This window comes from Patella vulgata, chromosome 2 (assembly GCF_932274485.2).
Source record: "Patella vulgata chromosome 2, xgPatVulg1.2, whole genome shotgun sequence".
NCBI lineage: Eukaryota > Metazoa > Mollusca > Gastropoda > Patellidae > Patella > Patella vulgata.
In genome coordinates, this window is record NC_065880.2 from 7,404,286 (window position 1) to 7,427,613 (window position 23,328).

Consider the following 23,328-nt stretch of genomic DNA (forward strand, 5'->3'; position numbering starts at 1 on the left):
TTCTTTTAATTTGCTAACATTTATTACAAAATATATATTATAATATTTAAAAGAAACAACAAATTAAAAGAAGTAATTTTATGTTATCAAATTACGAAAATGTAATAATTGATTATGAAAAATATAACAAAATTACTAATTTATAATATAAAACAAAATATTACAAAAAGTAGTAATTTATGATATTAAAATATGACACACAGTTGTAATCTATTATATAAAATATACGAAAAAGTTGTAATCTATTACATTAACAAAATATATGAAAAAGTTGTAATCTATTATATTAAAAATATGAGAAAAAAGTGTAATTTATTATAATAGGACAACAAGGTGTAATTTATTATATGAAAATGATATGATAAAATTACTAATTTATTATACAGATTGTAAACTGCGAATTAATTATATTCAGAAAAATGTCAAAAAATAGTTATTTCAAAAAACAAATATGTCAATGCTAAAAAATATGAGAACAAATTAAAAAGTAATGTATATTACCCACATATGAGAAGTTATTCAAAGTATACCCTATCTATGTACCACATCGCTACATGCAGTTAAAACGAATGCGTCGGTGTAAATTCCAGAAGCAGAGATTACTTGATAGATGGTTATTCCTATTATAATCTATTTGAACTCTATGTACAAAAAAGTGGTTTCGTGAGTTTAAGAAAGGGAACACGATGCCGTCGAGAGTTGATTATGATCTTGTTTTGTTAATTAATGTCTAATGAATAATTTAGAAAACATTTCAAGACTAAAGAAAGACCTGCAATAGGCAGATTTACCTCTTGCATAATGTATGTTTAAATTATGATACACAGGGTCAATAGTTTGATCTCGATGCGTCGCGTAAATTTACGTATGGACTGGGTGATGTTTTGCTTACATTGATATAAGGGTTGTATTCGGGGTCACTTCTGGATGTCTCGCCTGAATTTATATATGGGCCGGATGCGTCATCAACATTTTTATAGGAGCCGGATGCGTCACCTAAATTGCTATATGGGCTGGTCACTGGTTTACTTCCAGATGATTCCCCTAAATTCTCATATGGACTGGACACTGGTTTGTCTCCGCGGGATGCGTCACCTAAATTGCTATACGGACTGGGTAATGATTCAGTTCTAGTGTTTAATTCTAGGCTGTTGTAGATTGACGAATCTGAAATAGTCAAAGTAAAAAAGTATTATTTCCATGTCATTTGCTTTATCTTAAAGTTGCAATTGCAAATTTTCAAGTTATATTTTTATAATGTATTAAAATAAAGCCCAAAAATAGATGGTATACATAAACAGTCCTACCTTGTTAAAGAATAATCCTATTAATCCTATAATTCGCTATTGCCAGCTGACAAATTGGCAAAAATATAATTTTTAACTTCAAATTCCAACGTTGGAAAATGGCTGCCCCATGTTGTCAATAGCAAAACAGGGGAGGTAATTGTGTTGTTATTTCCTGTGTCATAGATTTTTAAGGGTGGGAAATAATGCCCATGATCGTATAATAGTGATTTGATAACCTATTGAGCAAAAGACATAGAAATAATTATGTTTTGACTTTCTTAGAAAATTTGAAATTCTCGCCTTAAAAGCACAATTTATTTTTATAATCCACTCATGTAGACGTATATTATTGGTTTGTACTTGGGCTAAGTATCGTGACATGGCGAGTTTGTTGCCAGTATTTATTGTACTAAATATCATCATGATATGGAGGGTTTATTACAGCTATTGTTAGTATTCATTGGACTAAATATCAGTATTGTTACAAGTAATGTCAGTAATGAGCTTACTATCAACATGATATGAAGTGTTATGTTGCAGCCATTGTCAGTATTGGGCTTGATATCATGATATGGCGGGGTTTATTACTGCTATTGTCAGTGGTTATTGGGCTTATATCATCATTATATGAAGGGTTATATCTATTATCAGTATTTATTGGGCTTATATCATCATATGAAGGGTTACGGCTATTGTCAGTATTTATTGGGCTTATATCACCATTATATTAAGGGTTATATATATTGCCAGTTTGTATTGGAGTACGTGTCATTATTACAAGCGTTGATGAGTTTATATTACCTTGTATGCAACATATATTGAAGCACGAAAACCTTAATGAAACTACCAATGGCATACCGAGAGAGAGAGAGAGAGAGAGAGAGTGAGAGATGAGGTTTAACGTCCACTCGACACAAACTAGATCATTTCGGGACTAACATATGGTTTTTATTTTTATTTCAATAATTCGCTCGCGCATAAGGGGTCTTTAACAGTGGGAGGAAACCGGAGGACCCGGAGAAAACCCAAGAGGTTGGACAGGCGACCCTACTCCTTGTCACGTACAACCGGGGATTCGAAACCACGCGATCTCAATGACAGATTTTATGATACAGCGCGCGCACGCTAACCATTCAGCCATCCTACCCCCCCCCCCCCCCCATGGCATACCGAACGTTAAATGATAGTTAATCTACTTACTGCTTGTATTCTTTATACTTGATCTGTAAAAAAGAAAGAAATATTCTAAAATCAAGACATTAATTTTACAATCAAGGTAAAAATACGCCATTGGTATTGATTATTTGACTATTGATTAAGAAAATGAAATCAAAATACCAACTCAACATAATGGATTTTATCACAATTGAAAAGGTGTATCATTAAATGGTCGTAGACAACAAAATGGCAGTGGGATTATTACATAGCAAAGGGTATAGGTCGATGATGTTTCAATTCCATATATCTTTAGAAATATCTGAACAATATTGGACCATTGTTGGACTGATTTCTGGACTAACCCTAACCCTATTCATCATTCACAATATTGTAGTTTACAAGTTATTTGTATTACATAAGTATGATCCAACACACTCACGAAATAAAACATAGACTTTTCATTTAGGCTAATTAAGTATTATTGTATAAACTTCACTTACCCACTGGTCTTATTGTCACCTACAATTGAAATAAAACCATGCATTATTAGGAGAACATCCAAAATAAACAGAACAATAAAACTATGCAATATAAGGAGAAATAAAACATACAATAAAAACAAAACATCCTATTAATATAAGGATGAACAACAAAATCATGCAATGTGAACAAAACAATAACACTATGCAATATAAGGATGAATAACAAAACCATGCAATATACGGTTGAACAACAAAACATGAAGATCACACAACTAACCGGGTGAAAAATGATTTATGTCTTTCCAAATGGTCTCAATTTGAACTTTAAATGTGAAAATCGTCCATATTATAAATTTCGGTTTAATCTTTATCAGTAATAAAATTAAATTACCTTCGGCGGTTGATCTTTTTCTACGTTGATAAATAAAACCAATGATAAGACCAATAATTATCACAATAGCAAGACATAGGCACACGATCAATGCGGTATTGTCCTCGCTTTGATCTGCAATAGAAATTAAATCAGTAATCATAATCCTTTCATATTATCCCGGTTGATATAAGGATGAGGAGACACTGTCCTATGCGCCCTGAAAAGGAAAAATCAAGCAGCAAAATGAACTTTCTTCACCAATACCGGGTTCGGACTCGAATCCCGTAGTCAGTAAGTCAGCGGGGCGCCTAACGTATAAGTGAAAGCTGCAATGAATATTCAAGGATCTCTGGTTTGTGAAAAAGTGTCTAATACACCTTGGCTCACTTGCTGACAAGACGCCATCCGTGAAGTACAGTGAAGTTTGTATATAACTTATTGTAATTTAGCATTCTCACCAGATTCATGTGGATTAGCTGATGTCCGCAGCGGCTGGCGAGTCACAAGCTGGACGGGTTTTGATGAACCAAACTTATTACTAGCAATTACTCTCACAAAGTACGCTGTGTCTGGGTTGAGGTTTTCTATACAGCCGTTTAAAACATCGCCTTCGCTAGTTAGTGTCACTGTTGATGAAGTAATCCAAGTTGTGTTGTCAACAGAATCTTCAAATATAAACTCCTGGGTATCTCCACCATCGAAACCTGGTTTCAGCTTAATACAGATCGAACTGTGGGATAAACTGTCCAATATCAATTCACTTGGTATATCGGGTACAGCTAGACAAAAAAATCAACCGTATAGTTTAGATGACCATTTACTTGATCACAGTTTTAATAAAGACAATGGTTTGAAATTGACAGTCTGTAATATTAGTCTTAATTTGTAGACATATGTGTAAAATCACCATATTGCGTAACATAGCACTATTTGTGTTTCCCTGCCATTGTTTTATTTTTTAAATTAAGTGATTGGTTATATATACTTACACTGTGTCGTAAGTGATATAATCAAAATAGCATGGTTAATATCATTGGAAATGTTGATTTTATAATCTCCGTACAGTTCAGATGAATTGATTTTAACAGTTAAAGTTGACATAAATATATTAGTGGAATTAATAACATCTACTTGTTGATACAGTTCATCGTTTATATTAATAGGTTTGTCCAGTCTATACCATGTAAATGTTGGTTGAGGATAGGCCAATATACTGACAGATAGTAGAACTGTTTCAGATACATTACCAAAAACCCTCATGACATGGTTAATGTTGGGGTATTGGCGAGGATAACCTAATAATAAGAAATATATTAAGTGATGCATAATAACAATACGACGGAGGGGTTAGCGATGGTTGATTATTATTTCAAATACATAACACCGTCTCTTGATAATGTATCTGCAATTTATTATGATGTTAGTAGAATTATTAATGAATATTTGAAATCTTCGATGATACGAGAGCATAGATACAGGAGAAAAATTAATATTCGTGAACCAGACGTCAATGGAAACTATAACGCAATTCAACTCAATAGGTATCCGTACACTACCAAGCAGTTTTAAATATATCGAGTTCACTTAAATATATATCAACTGCTTGCTATATAAATGATTTTTATTATCATCAATAATTATCATTAACTATTATCAACTCATTAAATTCATTGTCGACTTACATCGTATATTTACATCCTGTGATTTGGTAACAGTTTTCTGTATGTGACTATTAACAGCTGTACATGTATATATTCCTGTATCTAGACAATCAGCTATATGTTTATAATAGTTGATAGAATTGGTGGTTAGTTGTCTAGAATTACTAGCTGGTGAAGACCATGTCATGGAAGCTATAGGGTTACTATTGGTAGAACACGACAAGTTGAACGGCTGACCTTCATCTACATCAGTTGTATCAGATTGAATGATGACTGGATCCAGATCTGAATATTTAAATTAAAAACCACTGATCTGATTTTAGAAAGTTAATTCTGAACTATTGATATAGAATGACTTATATAGTCACCCAATGACATAAGACAAAACAAAAACAAAGTTAAATCTGAACTAATGTTACTTAATGACTTAGAAAGTTAAATCTGAACTAATGTTATCTAATGACTTTCCAATGAAATAACACAAAAGAACAGGGACGGATAATAGGTTGATTACTTGTTTTAAACAAAATTAACCAAACCCTTTTTATCTGTATAATTGGCATGTTAACAGTGTGCAACAAAAACCGTTAATAGACATAACTTCTTATTTGTTTACAAATACTATACACTTAAAAACAATATTCGCTTATTTATCTACTTACATGGTACATGAACCTCTCAATATGTGACAGATGGGGAGCATATAATAAAATAGTTAACTGTAAGAACTTCTCAATTTGTATCAGATAGGGACAACATAATAAAAGATTTTTTTACTTATCTACTTACATCGTACATCAACTAGTACAGTTTTACTATCTGTTTTAGTTTGTTGAGTACCATTAGTAGGTTGTAATACTGTAATAGCTGTACAGTTATATATACCAGATTGATGCCTGTTGATATTATTTATAACTAAATCTTTATTATTAGATACTACACGACCATCTAGACCATACCATTTAATAGTTGATACAGGATTAGAATCTACCATACAACTTACAGTTAGAGGATTTGATTCTTCTATAACAACAGATTCACTTAATACAGATACAGTTGGTCCATCTGAAACACATATTTTAGATCTGTGGTAAATGTATGGAGGTAAAGCGTCAAATATGACAGGACATGGTTTATAGTGGCTTAGAGGGAACATACGAATATGTATCAAGTTACTGCGTGGCAGTCACTGAAATATTTTCCGATAGTTGGAATAAGAAAAAGAGTAGATGAAAACGGTGGGCTATAAATACCGGCACCCTTACTCTGAATATCTATTGTTCTCGTCACTGAGTTCGTATTGTCAGCTACCGATTTAGCAGATCGCTTAAGCAATAACAACTATTTGGAGGGTCGTCGTGCGACTCAAGATGTCGATAGTGTTCATTCTTATGCCTAGCTAAATAATCCAAACGAAATTGACAAATGTTTTTGAAGACTGAAAAGCTGTTACTGTATTTGCGAGGTTAATATATTCCCACATTGCCTAATTATTGTCTTGTGTAACCAGTTAGAGCACTAGTGGTCGAAAAGATCTGCAACTAGAACTGGAAAACAGACTAATTTTTGACAAAAAGGGAAAAGCTAGATATCGCTCAAGCCCCAATTAATGGTGGTTTCATACACTGGCAATTGGACATCCCTGAAAAGATAACGAGAAAAGACCAAAGTAGTGTACAATTCTGTTTATCAATCATATTGAACCAAACAAAATATTTACACATTTATGACAATTACATGAAGACAGAGAACCAGATAAAAGAGAAGTGTTAAACGGTACATACTTACATAAAACATCAATCGTTGTCTGACTTGTACCTGTACCTGTTTGTTGTATATTAGTAGATGTAGGTATCATGATATTAGTAGCTGTACAATTATAAACACCTGTCTGACTCCTCTTTATATCAGCTATACGTAATGTAGAACCAGTAGACCTATATCTATCAGGTCCAGTCCATCTATAATTAGTATCATTAGGGTTACCAGGGGTACTGCTACAAGTTACAGATAAAACATCAGATTCTGGTATCTTATATATAGATGGTGTGGACACAGTAGGTGGATATAAAACATCAACTTGTACAGATGTAGATGTTCCTGTTCCAACTCCATTATTAGCTGTACATGTATACTGTCCAGCTTGTGATCTCTGTACTGACGTCAGACGGAATACAGATGAACTTTGACCTGTAATACTGCCACGATCTTTACTCCAGGTAAAACTTGTAGGTTGTGGATTAGAATCATCAACAGTACAAGTTAATGTCAGTTGATTACCTTCTATTATTTTATAAGGACTGGTTGATGGTTCTACATGTACTGTTGGTCGATCTGGAATAGTTATATTATTATAACTTTCATCTTATATGATGAAAATATTAAAATAGAATATAATGCAATTAAAGGCCTAGCATCTCAGCATAAATCAAAGATTTGCGTTACTCTAAAAACAAAAACCCATTCCGTGACCGAAACTTGACTAGAGTTTGATCGAGCTGTCATGTATTTCCACTTGACACAAACTCGGTCATTCGGGACTAACATATGGTTAAATTCTATTTCAATAACTCGCTTGTGCACTGGGAGGAAACCGGAGAACCCGGAGACAACACAGAATGTGAACACTGGCATGTTCTTTTAACAGTTAAGCATATAACTCACATATTATATACATTATATATTATTACAACTTACATCTTATATCAAGAGTGATATTATCTGTGTTACCAGTACCACACTGATTGGTAGCTGAACAGTAGAGTGTTTTATTGTTCAGCTGTTTGGTACCAGTTAATTGTAAGTAACTGGCTGTACCACCATTTATAACACCACTAGTCTGTCCTGGTAGTACATTACCTGTTGAATCTATATACCACGCGAATGTCACTGTTGAATCTATAGTTCCTGTATAACACGTTACATTTGTTACCATACCATCAGTAAATAATAATCTACCTTTATCTTTCATTGTACTTGATGCTCGGGCTGAAATAAAATAATGAAAAAATTAAAAGTAGACATGCCTCCCATAAGTATTGCACGACGTAATATCATTTGTAATAATAAAGGTTATCGTCGGGTCGCATCCTCCAGATCCGTGACCATTTCTCGGGGAACAAGGTTTGACGATGGTTTCTGATAGAAGGGACCCTATAGTGAAGATATTTGTAGTTTGCTACCTCTGAAATCTACGGGCTAACTCCAGGAGAGCCGAAAATTCAAGATGGCGGCCAAAATGATCTGAAATTGACCCTTGACAAACTATGTTGGCGAATTGACCCGTGTGAAATATGATTTTGTAGGTTTTGGGTGCCACTCCACTCGTTTTCGACAATTTCCGATTCACTTTACAAAGGCTTGATCCAATATGGCCGCCAAAGTCCAAAATGGCGACAGAAATTGGCTCGAAAAGTATTCATTCAATACCAGTAGCAACGTGCACGTTTCATATGTCGTGGTTTCAGATGTTGTGGGGATGGGGAACGCTAATATGCAAAGCTGATATAACTAATTTGATAGGAGATACCATAGTAAGCATTTTCACGACAAGAGACTTAAATATGTAATGATATCCATGAACAATTATGCATTATGTAATAATAACAAGCATAAACTGTTCCAGACATCCATAAATGTTACCCTGCATATATTTAAGCTATCATGATACATTATGTTGCAATCTATATTAATATTTGTGACTGTCGTCTGTCTGTTCAGGATTGGTGTATAGGAAATGGAATGAAATGAAATGAAATGTGGTTTAATGAGTTAGATACTACTGAACACTATCTATATAAGCGTAGAAAAGATAACCCTATACGGGAAGAGATATCAACTATAATAAAAACAATTAGTGTCGACTTTAAGCTAGATTTTAAAAATGTAATATTTTAGGATAAGAATATAAAAGAACATACGAACTCCATCGATGTTTTTTATCATTAGCCTCTCACATTTTATGCAAGAACTAAGATATCGAGAATCTATTGAACAGATTTGAATAATAATACATTATCTGTGCACACATCGAACTACACTGTAGACTTTCGAATACCAGCATGTTTTGAGTATTAGTTTCTATAATTTGGCCCACTTTCATATAGAGGACAACACAATAATAATAAGGAAAACAGATATTTTGATAAAGCGTGCGGGAACGAATGAAGAACTACAACGCTAAGAAATCTAAAATACCAAATATATCCTGTATTTACTCTTCATGTGGGGTATGACGAGGTGATTTTATGTTTGCCTATTGTCTGTGGTTGGTGGTGGGGGTGGGTGGGTGTTGGGGTAGTGTTAGTGTGGCATGGTAATTACTGTTAATTGTATGTCTTTTGACTGTATAATACTGTTTATAGGGTAGTTATGTATATAAACTCTTCAAATACAAGTAGAGGATATTGAAATGCAAATACCAATGCAGGTTGTGATTTGATACTTTGGGAGTATATAATAAAGTATATAATAAAAACCTGTATTTTGAGTCATCTATCGGACTAGCGCACTCGGATTGAGAAGTATTGTTATTTTGGGAGATATAGAACATCGAATATGTATCATATAGACAAACACTCCCTATTCACTACTTTCCAGTCATTCCATAGAGGCGATGGTGGATTTTTGAGTCTGTAATGCAGCATCATGTAGGGTTAATAGTAAGCTCTTTTGACTTAAACTATTACGATCCAGTGGTCAAATAGATGACATTTTATACAAAATCTGCTTCTTTGTCATACGGCACCACCCCAAGATGATAAAGATAGGAGTTTGCCTAAAAGTAATTGGAGAATAATTTTGATGGCATGAATCTTACTTACCAAATGCAATTGCTGGATCCCATAGTTTGGGCGAAACACCAAATGCTCGATAGACCAAATTTTGACTCCCCCAAACCCTTTAATGGGTTTAAAAAAAATTTAATATATATGTTGATTGAGTGATGTTTATCCAGGATTTATCAACTGTGCGAGAAATGAGATAGATTCATAACCCATGACCATGATTATGCAGGGGCAGCTTTAAAGAGAAATTTGTATTGAAATATTTAAAGTCCAAATGTTCCATCAAAAGCTGACCCTGCATAATCCTGGCATCAGGTTATGAATTTAGCAGTGGTATATCATGAGTTTTAGGAGAATCAAGAAGTGCACAAAGTCTAAATATGCCCCTTCACGGTGCTATTTTATGGAAGACCAAACAGCTCTTTATTCGGTGTTCTTAGTCCTTATTTCTTAATTCATAGCCCTTAATTCTTATTTCTTCATTTGTTGTTGTATTTCGACATATGTACACTAAAATTAACATTTGTATCTTAAAATCAATATTTGTTTTACAAATCAGACATTTGTCATATCAGACAAAATGTATTTTAATTGTATTTTAATAAAAAGATAAAGTTTATTTTAGAAAATCAAAACTTAGCCTACATTTACATTTCATCAGCGAAATACAACGAAAAACAAATCTGGAACAACAAATTTCTAAATACAAATCTCCAAATACAAATCTTACAAAAAATTTCTCCCAAAACATTTCTCGAAATCCATCGAACCGTAATATTATGAAGACATGGGCGGAAATCAACCTGGCATACAATAAGTCACTATACAATAATGGGGAATCGAGCACGCATATACACAATAAGAAAAATCGCTCGATGACCGCGACTCTATTGAAACCACGTGTGTAGTATAGCTAATCGGACCGGGCCTCCGAGAAAGAAAATAAATGGAAAGTGGTCTATTTTCAGAAATTAGGTTTTGTCTGATAGCGGCATATTTGTTTTTCTCAAAAGAAAGGGTGTTTAATCTCTTCTAAATCATTTAACCCTGGGTGTGCCAGGGAATAAGTAATATATTGAAAGAGGGATAAATACATAAATACTTTCCGCTCATAATAACAGACAGCTTTATAATGATGTAATTATGCGTTATGTGACCCGATTTTTTTTTCTTTTCTTCTTTTTAAACGTAGAACAGGTTTTTTTTTTTTTTTTTTTTTTTTTTTTTAAATCTAACATACATTTGATAAACAAGTAAATGCAGTATTACACAATCTGAAAGTATAAAATGCACCAAACTCAAACGTTTTTACATATGTAGAAAAATTCAAAAATAAAAAAAATCTAGTATTGCGAAGTAATGTCATGGTAAAATTGAAATATTAAGTCATCCGAAACCAAAAGTTTGTCTTTATTTTCCCACACAGTATAAAAGTAATAGAAAAGAAATAGTATAGTTTGGTTATTATAAGATGTCAAATTAAAGTATGGTTTAGGTAATTGGAAGGATTTGTTATCGGAGATGTTTTGTATATGTGTTGTAGTGAACTTACGATAATAATATAAATACGGACAGTTTTCAAACAAGTGAGTAAGTGTCTCTTCTTTAATTTTGCAATAATTACAAGTTATATCAATTCTATGGAAAGTACGTGATTGTAAAAGTTGCTTTGTTTTAAGTGCAGAATGAACAATAAAATACAGAAAATCTCGTTGTCTACTCAGTAGAAATTTGTTTTGTTGGAAATGAAATACGTTTTGAAGATTTAGCCCCTTGTTATTGGAAATTACATTAGGTGTATGTTTTATCTTTAATAAAAGTTCTGTATAAATCGTCTTTGTTTCATTTTTTAATTTCCAGTTGATGAGTGCCGAGTGATTAAAGTAAGTATCTTTTATTTCAGAGATAGTTGATGGTGAATTGATGTTATATAATATGGATGGGTGGTATGGAATATGGTTCCTTAATGTAATGCCAAACCAGCACAACCCTAGAGCTATCCAGGCATGTTGAGGTTTAGAGTGTCTGAATATTAACTGGTTGATGATTTTAAGGTGAGAACATTGAATTTTTAAGTTTATGTCCAGAATTTTTAACCCACCTCTTTCCAAATCTAAGGTGAGCGTTAGACGTTTAATTAACTCTATATTATCTGGCCAAATGAATTTAAAAATTATTGTATTAATAATAAATTGATAATATTTATCAGGTGGGATTATATAACTGGTGTACCAGATTTTACTAAGAATGTACGTATTAAGTACCGTTACTTTTTCTTTAAGAGACAGATTTTTTGACCGTTCTTTAAAAAACTTCAGTTGACCTAACAAAGAATCAGTTAATTTTTTCCAGTTAATATCTTTTCCAAAATAGATTCCTAAAACTTTAATACTGTCTTTAGTTATTAAGTCTGTTGTATTGTTGAAATAGTTTATTTTCAAGAGTTCAGTTTTGTTAATGTTTAGTCTTGATCCAGATATAGCCCCAAAGGATGTGATTTCCTCGACAGTTTGATTGATTGATGTTGAGTTAGTGATAATAGTTGTGATATCGTCTGCATGTTGGAACAATTTTGTATCTATTTTCATGTTTGGTATTTTAATTCCTGAGATGCATTTGTTTTGTATTATTCTTGATGCAAGCGGGTGTATTGCTATTGCATATAATAACATTGAGAGGGGGTCTCCTTGGCGTATCGAGCGATTAATCGGAATGTTGTCGGTAAAGGCACCATTTACAAGAACCTTGCTGTTTATATTTTTATATAAAATATTTAGCCAATTTAGAATATATCTAGGAAAATTTAACTTTTTAAGCAGGATTTGTAGATAATTTATTTCTATTCTGTCAAAAGCTTTCTCTTGATCATAGGCTACTAACGCGCCACCTATATTTTTTTCGTTCATATAATCTAGAATAAACTTAATTGATAATAAATTATCTTGAATTGTCTTGTTGTCCCCAGCTCCAGTCTGAGTTGGGTATATTATTTTATCGAGAAGTGATTAATTCTATTAGTGAAAACTTTAGTTATTAGTTTGTAATCCATACACAAAAGGCTTATTGGTCTGTAGTTTTTAAGTTCCGCATGACTCCCTTTATTTTTGTATGATATGGAAATAATTGCCGATTTCTGAGTATTAGTAAGTGTCTTTTGTAGGTACACATTATTTAGAATTTCTGACAAGTCATCTTTAATATCTTCCCAAAATTCAATATAAAATTCTTTTGGAAGACCATCCACCCCAGGCGATTTATTGTTACATGCTGATTTTAGAGCCAGAAGAATTTCACTTTCAGTTATTGGACCTATCATTGATTCATGATCACTGTCATCTAGTTTATCAAAAATAGTGGAATCAAGATATTCTACGATTTTTGAGTTTGGTATTGATTGTGTAGTATATAAAAGAGTATAGAATTTTGTTATTATTTCCATGATATATGTTTCTTCTGTTTTAATTTGTCCACTTTCATTTTTAAGTTTTTTAATTTCTTTATTAGAGGCGTTCTTCTGCTCGAACATTTTATATAAGTGTATATTTTTGATATCGCCTTCTGTGTAAGTGTGTTTGGATCTAATTAAAATACCCATATTTGCATTATTTTCAATTTCATTTATATGTTTTTTAATTTTACCCATTTCGAGATTATTTACCAGGGTTGTGTTCTCTAAATTTTCCAAAGTCTTGTATAAAGACAATAAATTTTCTTTTTTTTCTTTTGCTATTCTTATCGAGTGTATTATTGAAATTTCCTTAGTCCTATATTTTCCTTCTTCCCACCAGTCTAATAGATTTTCAAATTTTTCTTTCTCCTCCCGCCAATTTTTCCAGAAATATGATATATGTTTTCTATATATTGTATCAAACAAAATTGATGTATTTAATTTCCAATAACTTTTACCCCAATTATTTCGACTGGTTTTCAGTCTCATAAGAACTGTTTTATGGTCTGAAATAGTGTTTGGTATGTGTTTTATTTCTGTAATAATACTTGACAAAGTTTTATTGATATACACTCTATCTATCCTTGTCGCACTGCCTGTAGAGTTTGAAAAAGTATAAGATTCTGAGTTTGGGTATATAGATCGATATACATCCATGAGTTTATAATCTGTCACTAGCCGAGAAATTTTAATTTCAGCAGCCTTTGGGCCATGTAAAAATGTTGTTTTAGTATCAATCAAATCCGTAATAATATTGAAATCCCCCAAGATAATTAAATTATCTTCCTTTCTTATATTAGTATTAATATGTATTGACAGATTTTCATAGAATAAATTTTTTTCACGGTAATTATTTGGACCATATACATTAATTATGTTGAATTTTACGTTATTTAGATATAACATAATGTGTAGAAGTCGACCTTTAAAGAAACGATCAATAGTTATATTTTCCGACTTATGATCTTTTCTAACCAAAGTCGTTACTCCCAGACTATTATATGTGCCATTCGATGTGTAGACTCTATAGTTTGTTGATGATTCAAATATGTTAATATCATCTTGTGACATAAGCGATGTTTCTTGTAAATTTATTATACTTGCATTATCGAAATTCTTAATTATGTTTATTTTATTCTTCAGGTTTTTACGGATATTACATGAATAAATGGAAGTAACCATAATAACTGAGCAAAAAGCTGTAACAGTAAGTATAAGTATGAGGACACTCTCACCGTTATCAAGCAATGACACAATCAACATGTTACAGAAGGTTATATACAAAGAGATAACAATGAACTAATTAACAAAATAAGGCCGAAGCCATTCAAAGTCATACCTAAGTAAACTATTATTAATCAATGAGAAACCAAAGGGGGGTGATGTAATGTACAAATCCATGCTAAAACAACAACTGATCATAATTAAACCCTTAATTTCCATATTGCAAATAAAGATTACAAAATTTTAAAAATAAAGATTACAAAATTTTAAAAATAAAGATTACAAAATTTTAAAAATAAAGATTAAATTATTTAAAAACAAATTATGAATGAGAAACCATGTTATTGTTGATACCATTAATCACCCTCTCCATTAGACAACTTTCCGCTCATGCATTACCAGGATAACCCGTATTTTAACTTTTAATATACCCCACCCTACCCGACCCCACTAACTTATTAATATAGCGTCATCCAACTGTAATATCCTTTTCAAGCTATATCAATTTATATGTGCCAGAATATAATTTACATTTCTGAAAAGGTAAATGGAACTGTGTGATATCTGGAATGTCGTAGTATGACCCGTATTTTGACATTTAAGACCCCACCCAATCACTCCCAATCAATTAATAGAGTTTAATAGCGTGCAACTTTTTAAATTATTTTCTGGTACATTTATATTTATATACTTTGAAAAGAGATAAAACTTAAACTTTATTAAGTGAGGGGAAGGGGGGATATTTAAAGTAAAAAAAAAACGATCTTAATAATATATTCTTGATATCTGTTCATATACAGCTGAAAGTATGTTATTGTTTGCTACAAAATGTAAATTATTTTCTTTCACATTTGTAATTACATACCTTGAAAAAGAAAATTGAAATGGCACTAACATGTATTAAATGAGGAGTGGGTGGGGGTATTTAACGTCAAAATACGGACCATAAAACAAAATACAAGATATCGGGATGCGTACCATTAGAAAAGGTCCGAATACATTGTAAAATTGAAAAATATTTTCTGACATATTCATATTTACGTAACTTGTTAGAGCAGATATAATTTGGATCGTTTGACCTCTATTTACTGGCACATCAATGAGTACATGATTTAGACGATATAAAGTCCCCTTTCGTGTGTCCAAAGACATATATCACTATCAAATAATAACCTAATTACTCTTAATAGGACTTCAAATAGGACAACAAATGAAGAAGTAAGATTTAAGGACCATGAATTAAGAACTAAGAATTAAGAACACTGAATAAAGAGTTGTTTAGTCTTCCATACTATTTAGGCGGCGTGCAGAGGTTTGATGATTCTTAGATCAATATTTACACCGGCCACCAATCCAATACTCAAGTAGTAGGGGCTACGGCAGGGAAATGTGAGAAAAACATATCATTATGTAAAATTAGATGAAATAAATCTTTTACACTAAATTAGTTTTGATTTCACTCTTTGATTGGATTGCCCGTGTAATCGATGCCTGGCACATGCACGAATCTGGACAAGCACCACCTAATCCATATGCCTACCGAGTTAACGAGTGGACACAATATGCCCAATCAAGGTGCTTTTGCTGCAACAAAAACTATGGGAATGAGTAATTTCTTTGGACCAAAGCTCAACAACCACGGGCTAAGTAACATTCTTGCCACTATTTATCAAAATTATTCAACTTCTTTCCGACTAACTCTCAACATTAGCATCTTTGGTGATCTTTACCGCGTTTCAGAGATATCCATTCAGCCAGTATGAAAAAGACACAGATTTGGTAATGTAACTTCTTTTTGACTTTGAAATGTGTTGGGACTTGAGTGCCGCCTACGTGTATGGACGTTGACAAGACTATAAATGCCCAAATTCGGAAGCAGTGGCTTATATTTGAAAACCCCCAAAATACTCAGTAACTTGGAAGCATCACAAAATCGTGATAGTTCATGGGAAAAGGTCAAATGGGCTAACTATCCATCCTACATTATGCAGCATTACAGACTCCAGAATCCACATACTGTAGTTTACATTATTATATGGTGCATTATAACTTATTATGATAGCAGCAATTTATGAAGAATAATCTTCATGTATATCTGTAACAATTCATGGTTCTTAACATATATCGGTAGTCGTGAAAATGCTTAATTTTTGAATGGTGTCTCCTTTCAAATTAGTTCCATCAGCTTTAAAATGACATATTCATGTTTCCCGTCCCCCACAAGCCCTGAAACGATATATCATACGTGTATGCTGGCACGTTGCTATTGGTATTGCGGTAACACTTTTCGAGCAAATTTGTCGCCATTTTGGATGTTTGCGGCCATATAGGACCAAACGTTCGTGAGATGGTTCGGAAACTGTCCAAAATGTGCCCAGTGACCAACAAAACGTATTAAATGACATATTACACGGGTATTTTCGCCATCAATGTTTGCCAAGGACAATTTCAGACCATTTGTGGCCGCCATCTTGGAATTTTGACTCTCCTGGAGTTAGCCCGTAGATTTCAGAGGTAATAAACTGCAAATATCTTCCCTAGGGTCCCCTCTATCAGAAACCATCGTCAAACCTTGTTCCCCGATAAATGGTCACGGATCTGAAGGTTGTGATCCGACTATTAGTTTTCCCTCACCTGTAATCGTTAGAGTTTTATTTTCCGTGCCTCTACTGCCCAAAGGCATGCATTGCCATTCTCCTCCATCTCTTATCAAGGATGTTTTTTTGATGTACACAATGCCCACAGTAGTATTAAAGGTTATATTATGATAAGACTCTTGATTAAAGCATGTTGGTGAACAAGATGCAATTCGGATACCACTTCGTCTCCATGTCATGGACATTTGGGGTGGATCAACAGTACATGTTAAAGTAACTGATGTTCCCTCACATACATCTGACTGATCTATATCTAGACTAATCTCACCTATAAATATAAACATAGTTAAATATAGAATAGAACATGTTATCTAAACTAAACTCACCTATAAAAATAAACATAGTTAAACATAGAAAAGAACATGATAATCTAAACTAACCTCACCTATAAATATAAACATAGTTACACATAGAATAGAACATGATAATCTAAACTAACCTCACCTATAAATATAAACATAGTTACACATAGAATAGATTATGTTAAAGTAACTGATGTCCCCTCGCATACAACAGAATGATCTATATCTGTAGCACTTTGGCCCTTGAGACAATTTTAATTTTTTTTTTTTTTATAAAATTGTCTCTTCAATTTTGTCTATTAAGTCAAATCTCACGAACTTAATGAACGTGGGTATAGTTATTCGTAAAAAACAGTGATTTTTTGGTCAAATTATAATCATTCGTATGTATGGAAAGGGGTTTTCTAAGTTTTTTAAACTTGTGCTCAATCCTTTTGATATTTGTCAATAAAATATGTTTAAACTAAGTCATCAAATTCTGGCTGTTTATTGTCCTATGGTTGTTAGACCAAATACGGTAATATCTATCTCTGATAGTGGTGGGAAATAAACAAGTTTATTACGTATTTTCAATGGAAAAGTACCAAGGATCTGCTGAAATGAGATGGGTATAAATTGAAGGGTTGAAGTAAGTTTTAACTAGACTCTCATCAGATTATTCCAAGAAGCCATTATATATTCGAGAACGAGCAACCTGCAAAGTTATTTCCAGTTTACCAATTACTGTAGTATTATTTACGATCACATGGAAACACAACAAATAAAGAAGTCCGTAGTACTACATATCTAACCTGACCTATGAATATAATCAGCCCCCGTCACACGATTTCCGTTCGTATTATAGTTCTCTGGATTGCAGTGCATATGCTTAAGTTTGTATCACCATTTGTCATCATGTGTGGTTGGCTAAATCCTATCGCTTAACCCATAAGTGCATGGCTACGGCCTACGCCGTAGAGTAAACAAAGGCTGAAATTGCATGGCTACGGAATTTCCCGTATCGTTTTTAACCGCTTGAATTTACCGCGCTACGGGTGGTTACACGGGATATCCGGTTGTGACGACATTGTTTAAAACCAGCATGGCCGTCCTGGCAATGTTTTGAGTAAAATTTCTGTAATTTTTCGCGAATTTTCTCCGATTTAAGACAAGACTTGTACAGGATCCCATTCAGTCATTCATAGTTGCCAAGGACTACTGTGTGAGTTGGATTACGCTACATTTGTGTGTTAATTTTACGCAAAATAGCGATATTTTGTCCAGTTTTCTGCTTCACGTAGAAATCGTAGATATTTAAAATTTGTGATTCAGTTTAGTTTGATGAGTGTTCAAAATGTATAACAGCAGCAGCAGTGACTCGGATGATGATATCCCCTTAGGCCTTTCCAAAAGGATTTATGACCAGAATAAGAGGGCTGCTACTTCTCTGAACCGGGGAGAACTTTCTGGGATATTCTCAGATTCAGGTTCTGATTTGCCATCAGATGACGATATTGATAATGATATAGGCCTAGACCACGATTTTGATAATGATGATATCGCCGTAGACCAAGTAGCTGACAATACTACTACTAGGCATAATACTGATAGTGCCAATCAAATGTCACCCACTGATTCTGCTAACTCTGACAACAATGAGGTTTCTAGTGATAATAGTTTTGATGGTATGGATCCTAGCAGTAGCAGTACAGACACTGACGATAATCAACCTTTGATTCAGCCGCCAGCTCGGGGCCTCTCAGTGCGAGGGAGGGGACGAGGTCGACCGCCACGACGACAAGGGGTGCGAGATGACCAGCTTACACTTCGAGAATTTCGGGAGGCGTTGAGTACGGGACTTGTGGGTGGTCGATCATACCGCAAACACTCTGATGCCGCTCCACGTAATGATGACCAACGCCGAGATCACACTCTGCAACATGCCCCTCAAAAAATGACAACTTCTGTAAATTGTAGAATACACATGCAACGTTGTGAGACATCATATATTTGCAGGGTATGTCAGGTTAGAATGTGTCCTGATCCCTGTTTCTTTAGATACCATTACTTGGACACGTTCGAGTATGATGATCCAAATCGACGCAATAAACCAAAAGTCCGTAAGAAAATGAAAGTATAAGTAGTTCTGCTTTACTCATGATAATAACAAAGGAACCATTCATTCATACTTAGAATATAAATTAGTTAGTGCATTGTATTTTGTGTATTTTGTAAACGTTGCTTTTTGTGAATGGTGGAGGATTTTTGTTGTGCTTTGGCTAGCTGTGTCGTCTATTCTATTCGTTGTTCTATGTTCTTACATGTAGATTAGTGGATATTTTTGTAGCATCACAATTATCTTGGAAATTTGGATATCACACATTAACATTTATCAGTTTTGTAATTATTCACTTTGGATTTGAATATGTAGTACCAAAAGTCAAGATTGGGTGAGTTTTTTTTAGTTCATACCATTTATATTACATTATTTCAGATTTTGTTGATGCACAATTGGTCAGAATGCATTTTTTTATGTCATTTCATTGTTATTCATGTATTCAAATGATTTTGAAAGTGATATAGCCTTTTCCAGAATGGTTGCCATGCATTTTTATATCAGTAACTAACTACATGTAAATTTGACAATTTATCCAGAAAAATTTGGACCACCATATATTTTTCAAAAGTCTGCTGTTGTAAAGTTATTGTATATTTTCAAAAAAAAATTACTGTATTGTTGTCCAAAGAGATGCCTCTGACAGTAGCATACTTCATTTCTATCACTCTGCATCAATAAATATTTTTTATTGCACTCAGAATTGGGAACTTTTTTTTTTTTTTTTTTTCCTGATTTCAAGTTGTCAATTCTACCTCCACCTACATTCATGTAAAAAATATTTCCCTTATTTTCTTTAGAGATTCAGAAAGCCCTTTTTATACTCTTTCTAAATATATATACTTTGTAGGGTCTGTCATTGTCAGAAAATACTTTTTTCCTCAATTTTGTATTTGGCACCAATTTCCGCTGCAATGCCAGGAATAAGGCTTATGCCCGAAAGGGGTTTGGGAACCAAAAATGGTTATGCACTTATGGGTTAAGTATTGCATTTTAGTTGCGATAAGGATAACACTGATTTTAAGGCCATATGATATCCAAGCTTTTATACCGAAATATATACTGGGCTTTCTTCTTATTCATACGCCATGAGCTAGATTTGTAACCAACGAGGTTGCATGTTAGATCGTCACTCACAAATCCCTGTTTCACTGAATATTTATAATTTTATTTTTATTTACTGGACCCATTCATTTTATCAGGATTTTCTATCATTTCTACACCCATCATTTCACTAGTTTTACCCCCACCTCCTCCATTCAAATTGTGTACAATTAATTTTACAAAATCATCTTGACAATGTACTTACCATAGATCAATACAGTCCAATAGGTTATGAGAATAAAAATGGGCCTTGCATCCATACCGGTGTTAAAATACTTATGGGTTGTATTAACACACAGCGAATATTTACATGTAACGTTTTAACGGGTTTTAACATTCGGTGTTTATGATATAGTATTGAATACAATACACATACCAAACATAAACCTTAGATTATTACGAGTAAGCAGGGGGTGAAAATGAGACACGAAATCACAATGGCCGTGTCTGTTAAACAGGCAGTTATTTTACTGTAAGCGAGAGAAATAGGCTAAATGACAAATCAATTGAACAACTGCAATGTGGCGACTTCGAGTTTTTAGTTTATTGGTTTACTTTGTAGTTTTCAGTGAGTATTTTCTATTTGTTTTTTATCCTCCCCACACACATATCTATATATATATATATATATATATATTTAATAAGATGTTAAGATGTTGTGGCTTTATGTAATGACTACTATTTGTATTTTCATATTATTAGGATTTTCAGTACATGTTTACAGCAAAGTCATCGTTGAGGAAGGGGTAACCGATAATGGACCATTTAACATAACAATTCAGCTTCCTACGAATCGATCTACTGTTGACTGGTTCAAAAACGATGTTTACGTTTATATTTCTATACTCTCTACGTCGGGAACGGGATGTGTGGGTCCAGCCAAAATAAAAGGATTTAACTTCTACTGCGAAGATAACGGCCTGACATACAAGATAGAAATACTAAATAAATCGGCAAATTAGGAGTTAGATTCAGGGCGGACTACAGTTCTGGTGGATCGGAGGCATACTTGGTACCGTCTGCTCCTGGTAAGTTGTAATATTTGTTTATATACATAAATCAGTAGACAGTTCTGGAAATTTTAAATAATACTTAAAATTTATACTCGATTACCAAAGATTACCAGAGGATACCAGCCCTGCTAGAATATCGACATATTAAAGGGTGATATTAATTGACCAAATTCTAATAATAACACTCGATCTGATACCATAAACACCTTTATTAATATGCACTGATTAATCATATGTAATGATTAATGTATATTAAGGGTCTGATGATGTCCTCATGGATCTGAAAGTGCTAGCCGCTAATTGATGATCTCAACGGATGAGTTATTTTGGTAAATTTTGTAAACGGGAAAATTCATGGATAGTTTCTTTCTTGGTGCACGGTAAATAAATTAAGACCGGGCTCATTTTGGTTATAGTCTTTGTTTATAAATTGATGAACATAAAGTACAGCAACAATTGTTGTGAACACTCTTGGTTCAATATTTAATTGTAGAAAAGCACCAAAATGAAAATGCGAATTGACATAAGCGTATAGATCCAAATATCCAAATACAGGTACATATTTCGAATGTGATCTATAGTAGGGCCGAGGGTCGAATTATATTTCTTTAATAAATAAGACAATATGAAATAGATATAAATGGGGGATAATTGAGGTGGATTAAGATCCATAAAAATAATGCTCGTTGAATTAAGTAACACTGTGCGGATTAGCATAACATATTAAACATTTACTAATGGGTTGAATTTAGCCTATTATATTGTGAGAAAATTAATTACTTGGATTTAACAGACATTCACCCCATTACAATGTTATAAATTAAAATGTTATAAAGGTAACCACATTGTGGCAACAATTAACCCAGATACAAACAATATACCCAAGACTCTGCTATCCATAATTAATGGTTACATGAAAGATAAAACAAAATAGTTATTAGGCATAAATATGTCAATTTCAGATCCACCAATATTTACTCCAGGTAAAACTTGTAGATTGTGGATTAGAATCATCAACAGTACTGGTTAAAGTCAGCTGATTACCTTGTATTAATTTATAAGGACTGGTTGATGGTGCTATATGTACTATTGGTGGATCTGTAATAGATAACAGGTTAAAATCAGTTGAATGCCTTCTATTATTTTATAAGGACTTGTTGGTGGTTCTATATGTACTGTTGGTCGATCTGTAATATATATATATATAATTATAACTTACATCTTATATATTATTATAACTTACATCTTGTACATTAATATAACTGTCATCTTATATATTACTAGCAGGATACCCGGCTTCGCTCGGTGGTCATAACTCCGAAACCGGAAGTGGTAGACTAACGCCACCAGGCCTATGCTACTCCCCGGTCCGAGCTACCCCTATACCCCAAATTTCAGACTCGGGGCAGATGTAGCCGCCAACCCCGAACAGACCGGCTTCGCTCGGGGGTCATAACTCAGAAAACGAAAGTGGTAGACTACTCCCCGGTCCATGCTACTCCTATACCCCAAATTTCAGACTCGGGGCAGACCTAGTGTAACCGCCAACCCCGAACAGACCGGCTTCGCTCGGGGGTCATAACTCCGAAACCGGAAGTGGTAGACTAACGCCACCTGGCCTATGTTACTCCCCGGTCCGAGCTGACCCTATACCCCAAATTTCAGACTCGGCAGACCTAGTGTAGCCGCCAACCCCGAACAGACAGACAGGCAGACAGACAGACAGACAGACAGA

At 33.6% G+C, this 23,328-nt stretch overlaps 1 protein-coding gene and 1 long non-coding RNA gene across 2 annotated transcripts; one reads left to right on the plus strand and one right to left on the minus strand.

Moving 5' to 3' along the window:
* Positions 1 to 209: 209 nt before the first annotated feature.
* LOC126810226 (neural cell adhesion molecule 1) lies at positions 210 to 20,878 on the minus strand. The gene is made up of 12 exons (XM_050535204.2): positions 20,786 to 20,878; positions 17,057 to 17,347; positions 7,661 to 7,951; positions 6,752 to 7,297; positions 5,753 to 6,028; positions 4,985 to 5,248; positions 4,292 to 4,597; positions 3,761 to 4,081; positions 3,321 to 3,434; positions 2,948 to 2,966; positions 2,490 to 2,512; positions 210 to 1,167 (listed from the first exon to the last, which is right to left on the minus strand). The coding sequence occupies exons 1-12, from the start codon at positions 20,838 to 20,840 to the stop codon at positions 830 to 832; spliced, it is 2,844 nt and encodes a 947-aa protein (XP_050391161.2). The 5' UTR covers positions 20,841 to 20,878; the 3' UTR covers positions 210 to 829.
* A 49-nt stretch (positions 20,879 to 20,927) lies between these two features.
* LOC126810283 (uncharacterized) lies at positions 20,928 to 22,778 on the plus strand. Its single transcript, XR_007675138.2, has 3 exons — positions 20,928 to 21,148; positions 21,292 to 21,608; positions 22,556 to 22,778. It is a non-coding gene; the product is annotated as an uncharacterized LOC126810283 (long non-coding RNA).
* The last annotated feature ends 550 nt before the right edge of the window (positions 22,779 to 23,328 follow it).

Excerpts from the sequence above, each read along its gene's own strand:
- LOC126810226 (XM_050535204.2), bottom strand. The coding sequence starts at position 20,840 with ATGGATGCAAGGCCCATTTTTATTCTCATAACCTATTGGACTGTATTG. Across the intron at positions 6,029-6,751 it reads GACAACGATTGATGTTTTAT|ATGGACCAACTGTATCTGTA; the intron begins GTAAGTATGTAC and ends TATGTGTTTCAG. Across the intron at positions 4,082-4,291 it reads TATATCACTTACGACACAGT|CTGTACCCGATATACCAAGT; the intron begins GTAAGTATATAT and ends TTTTTTGTCTAG.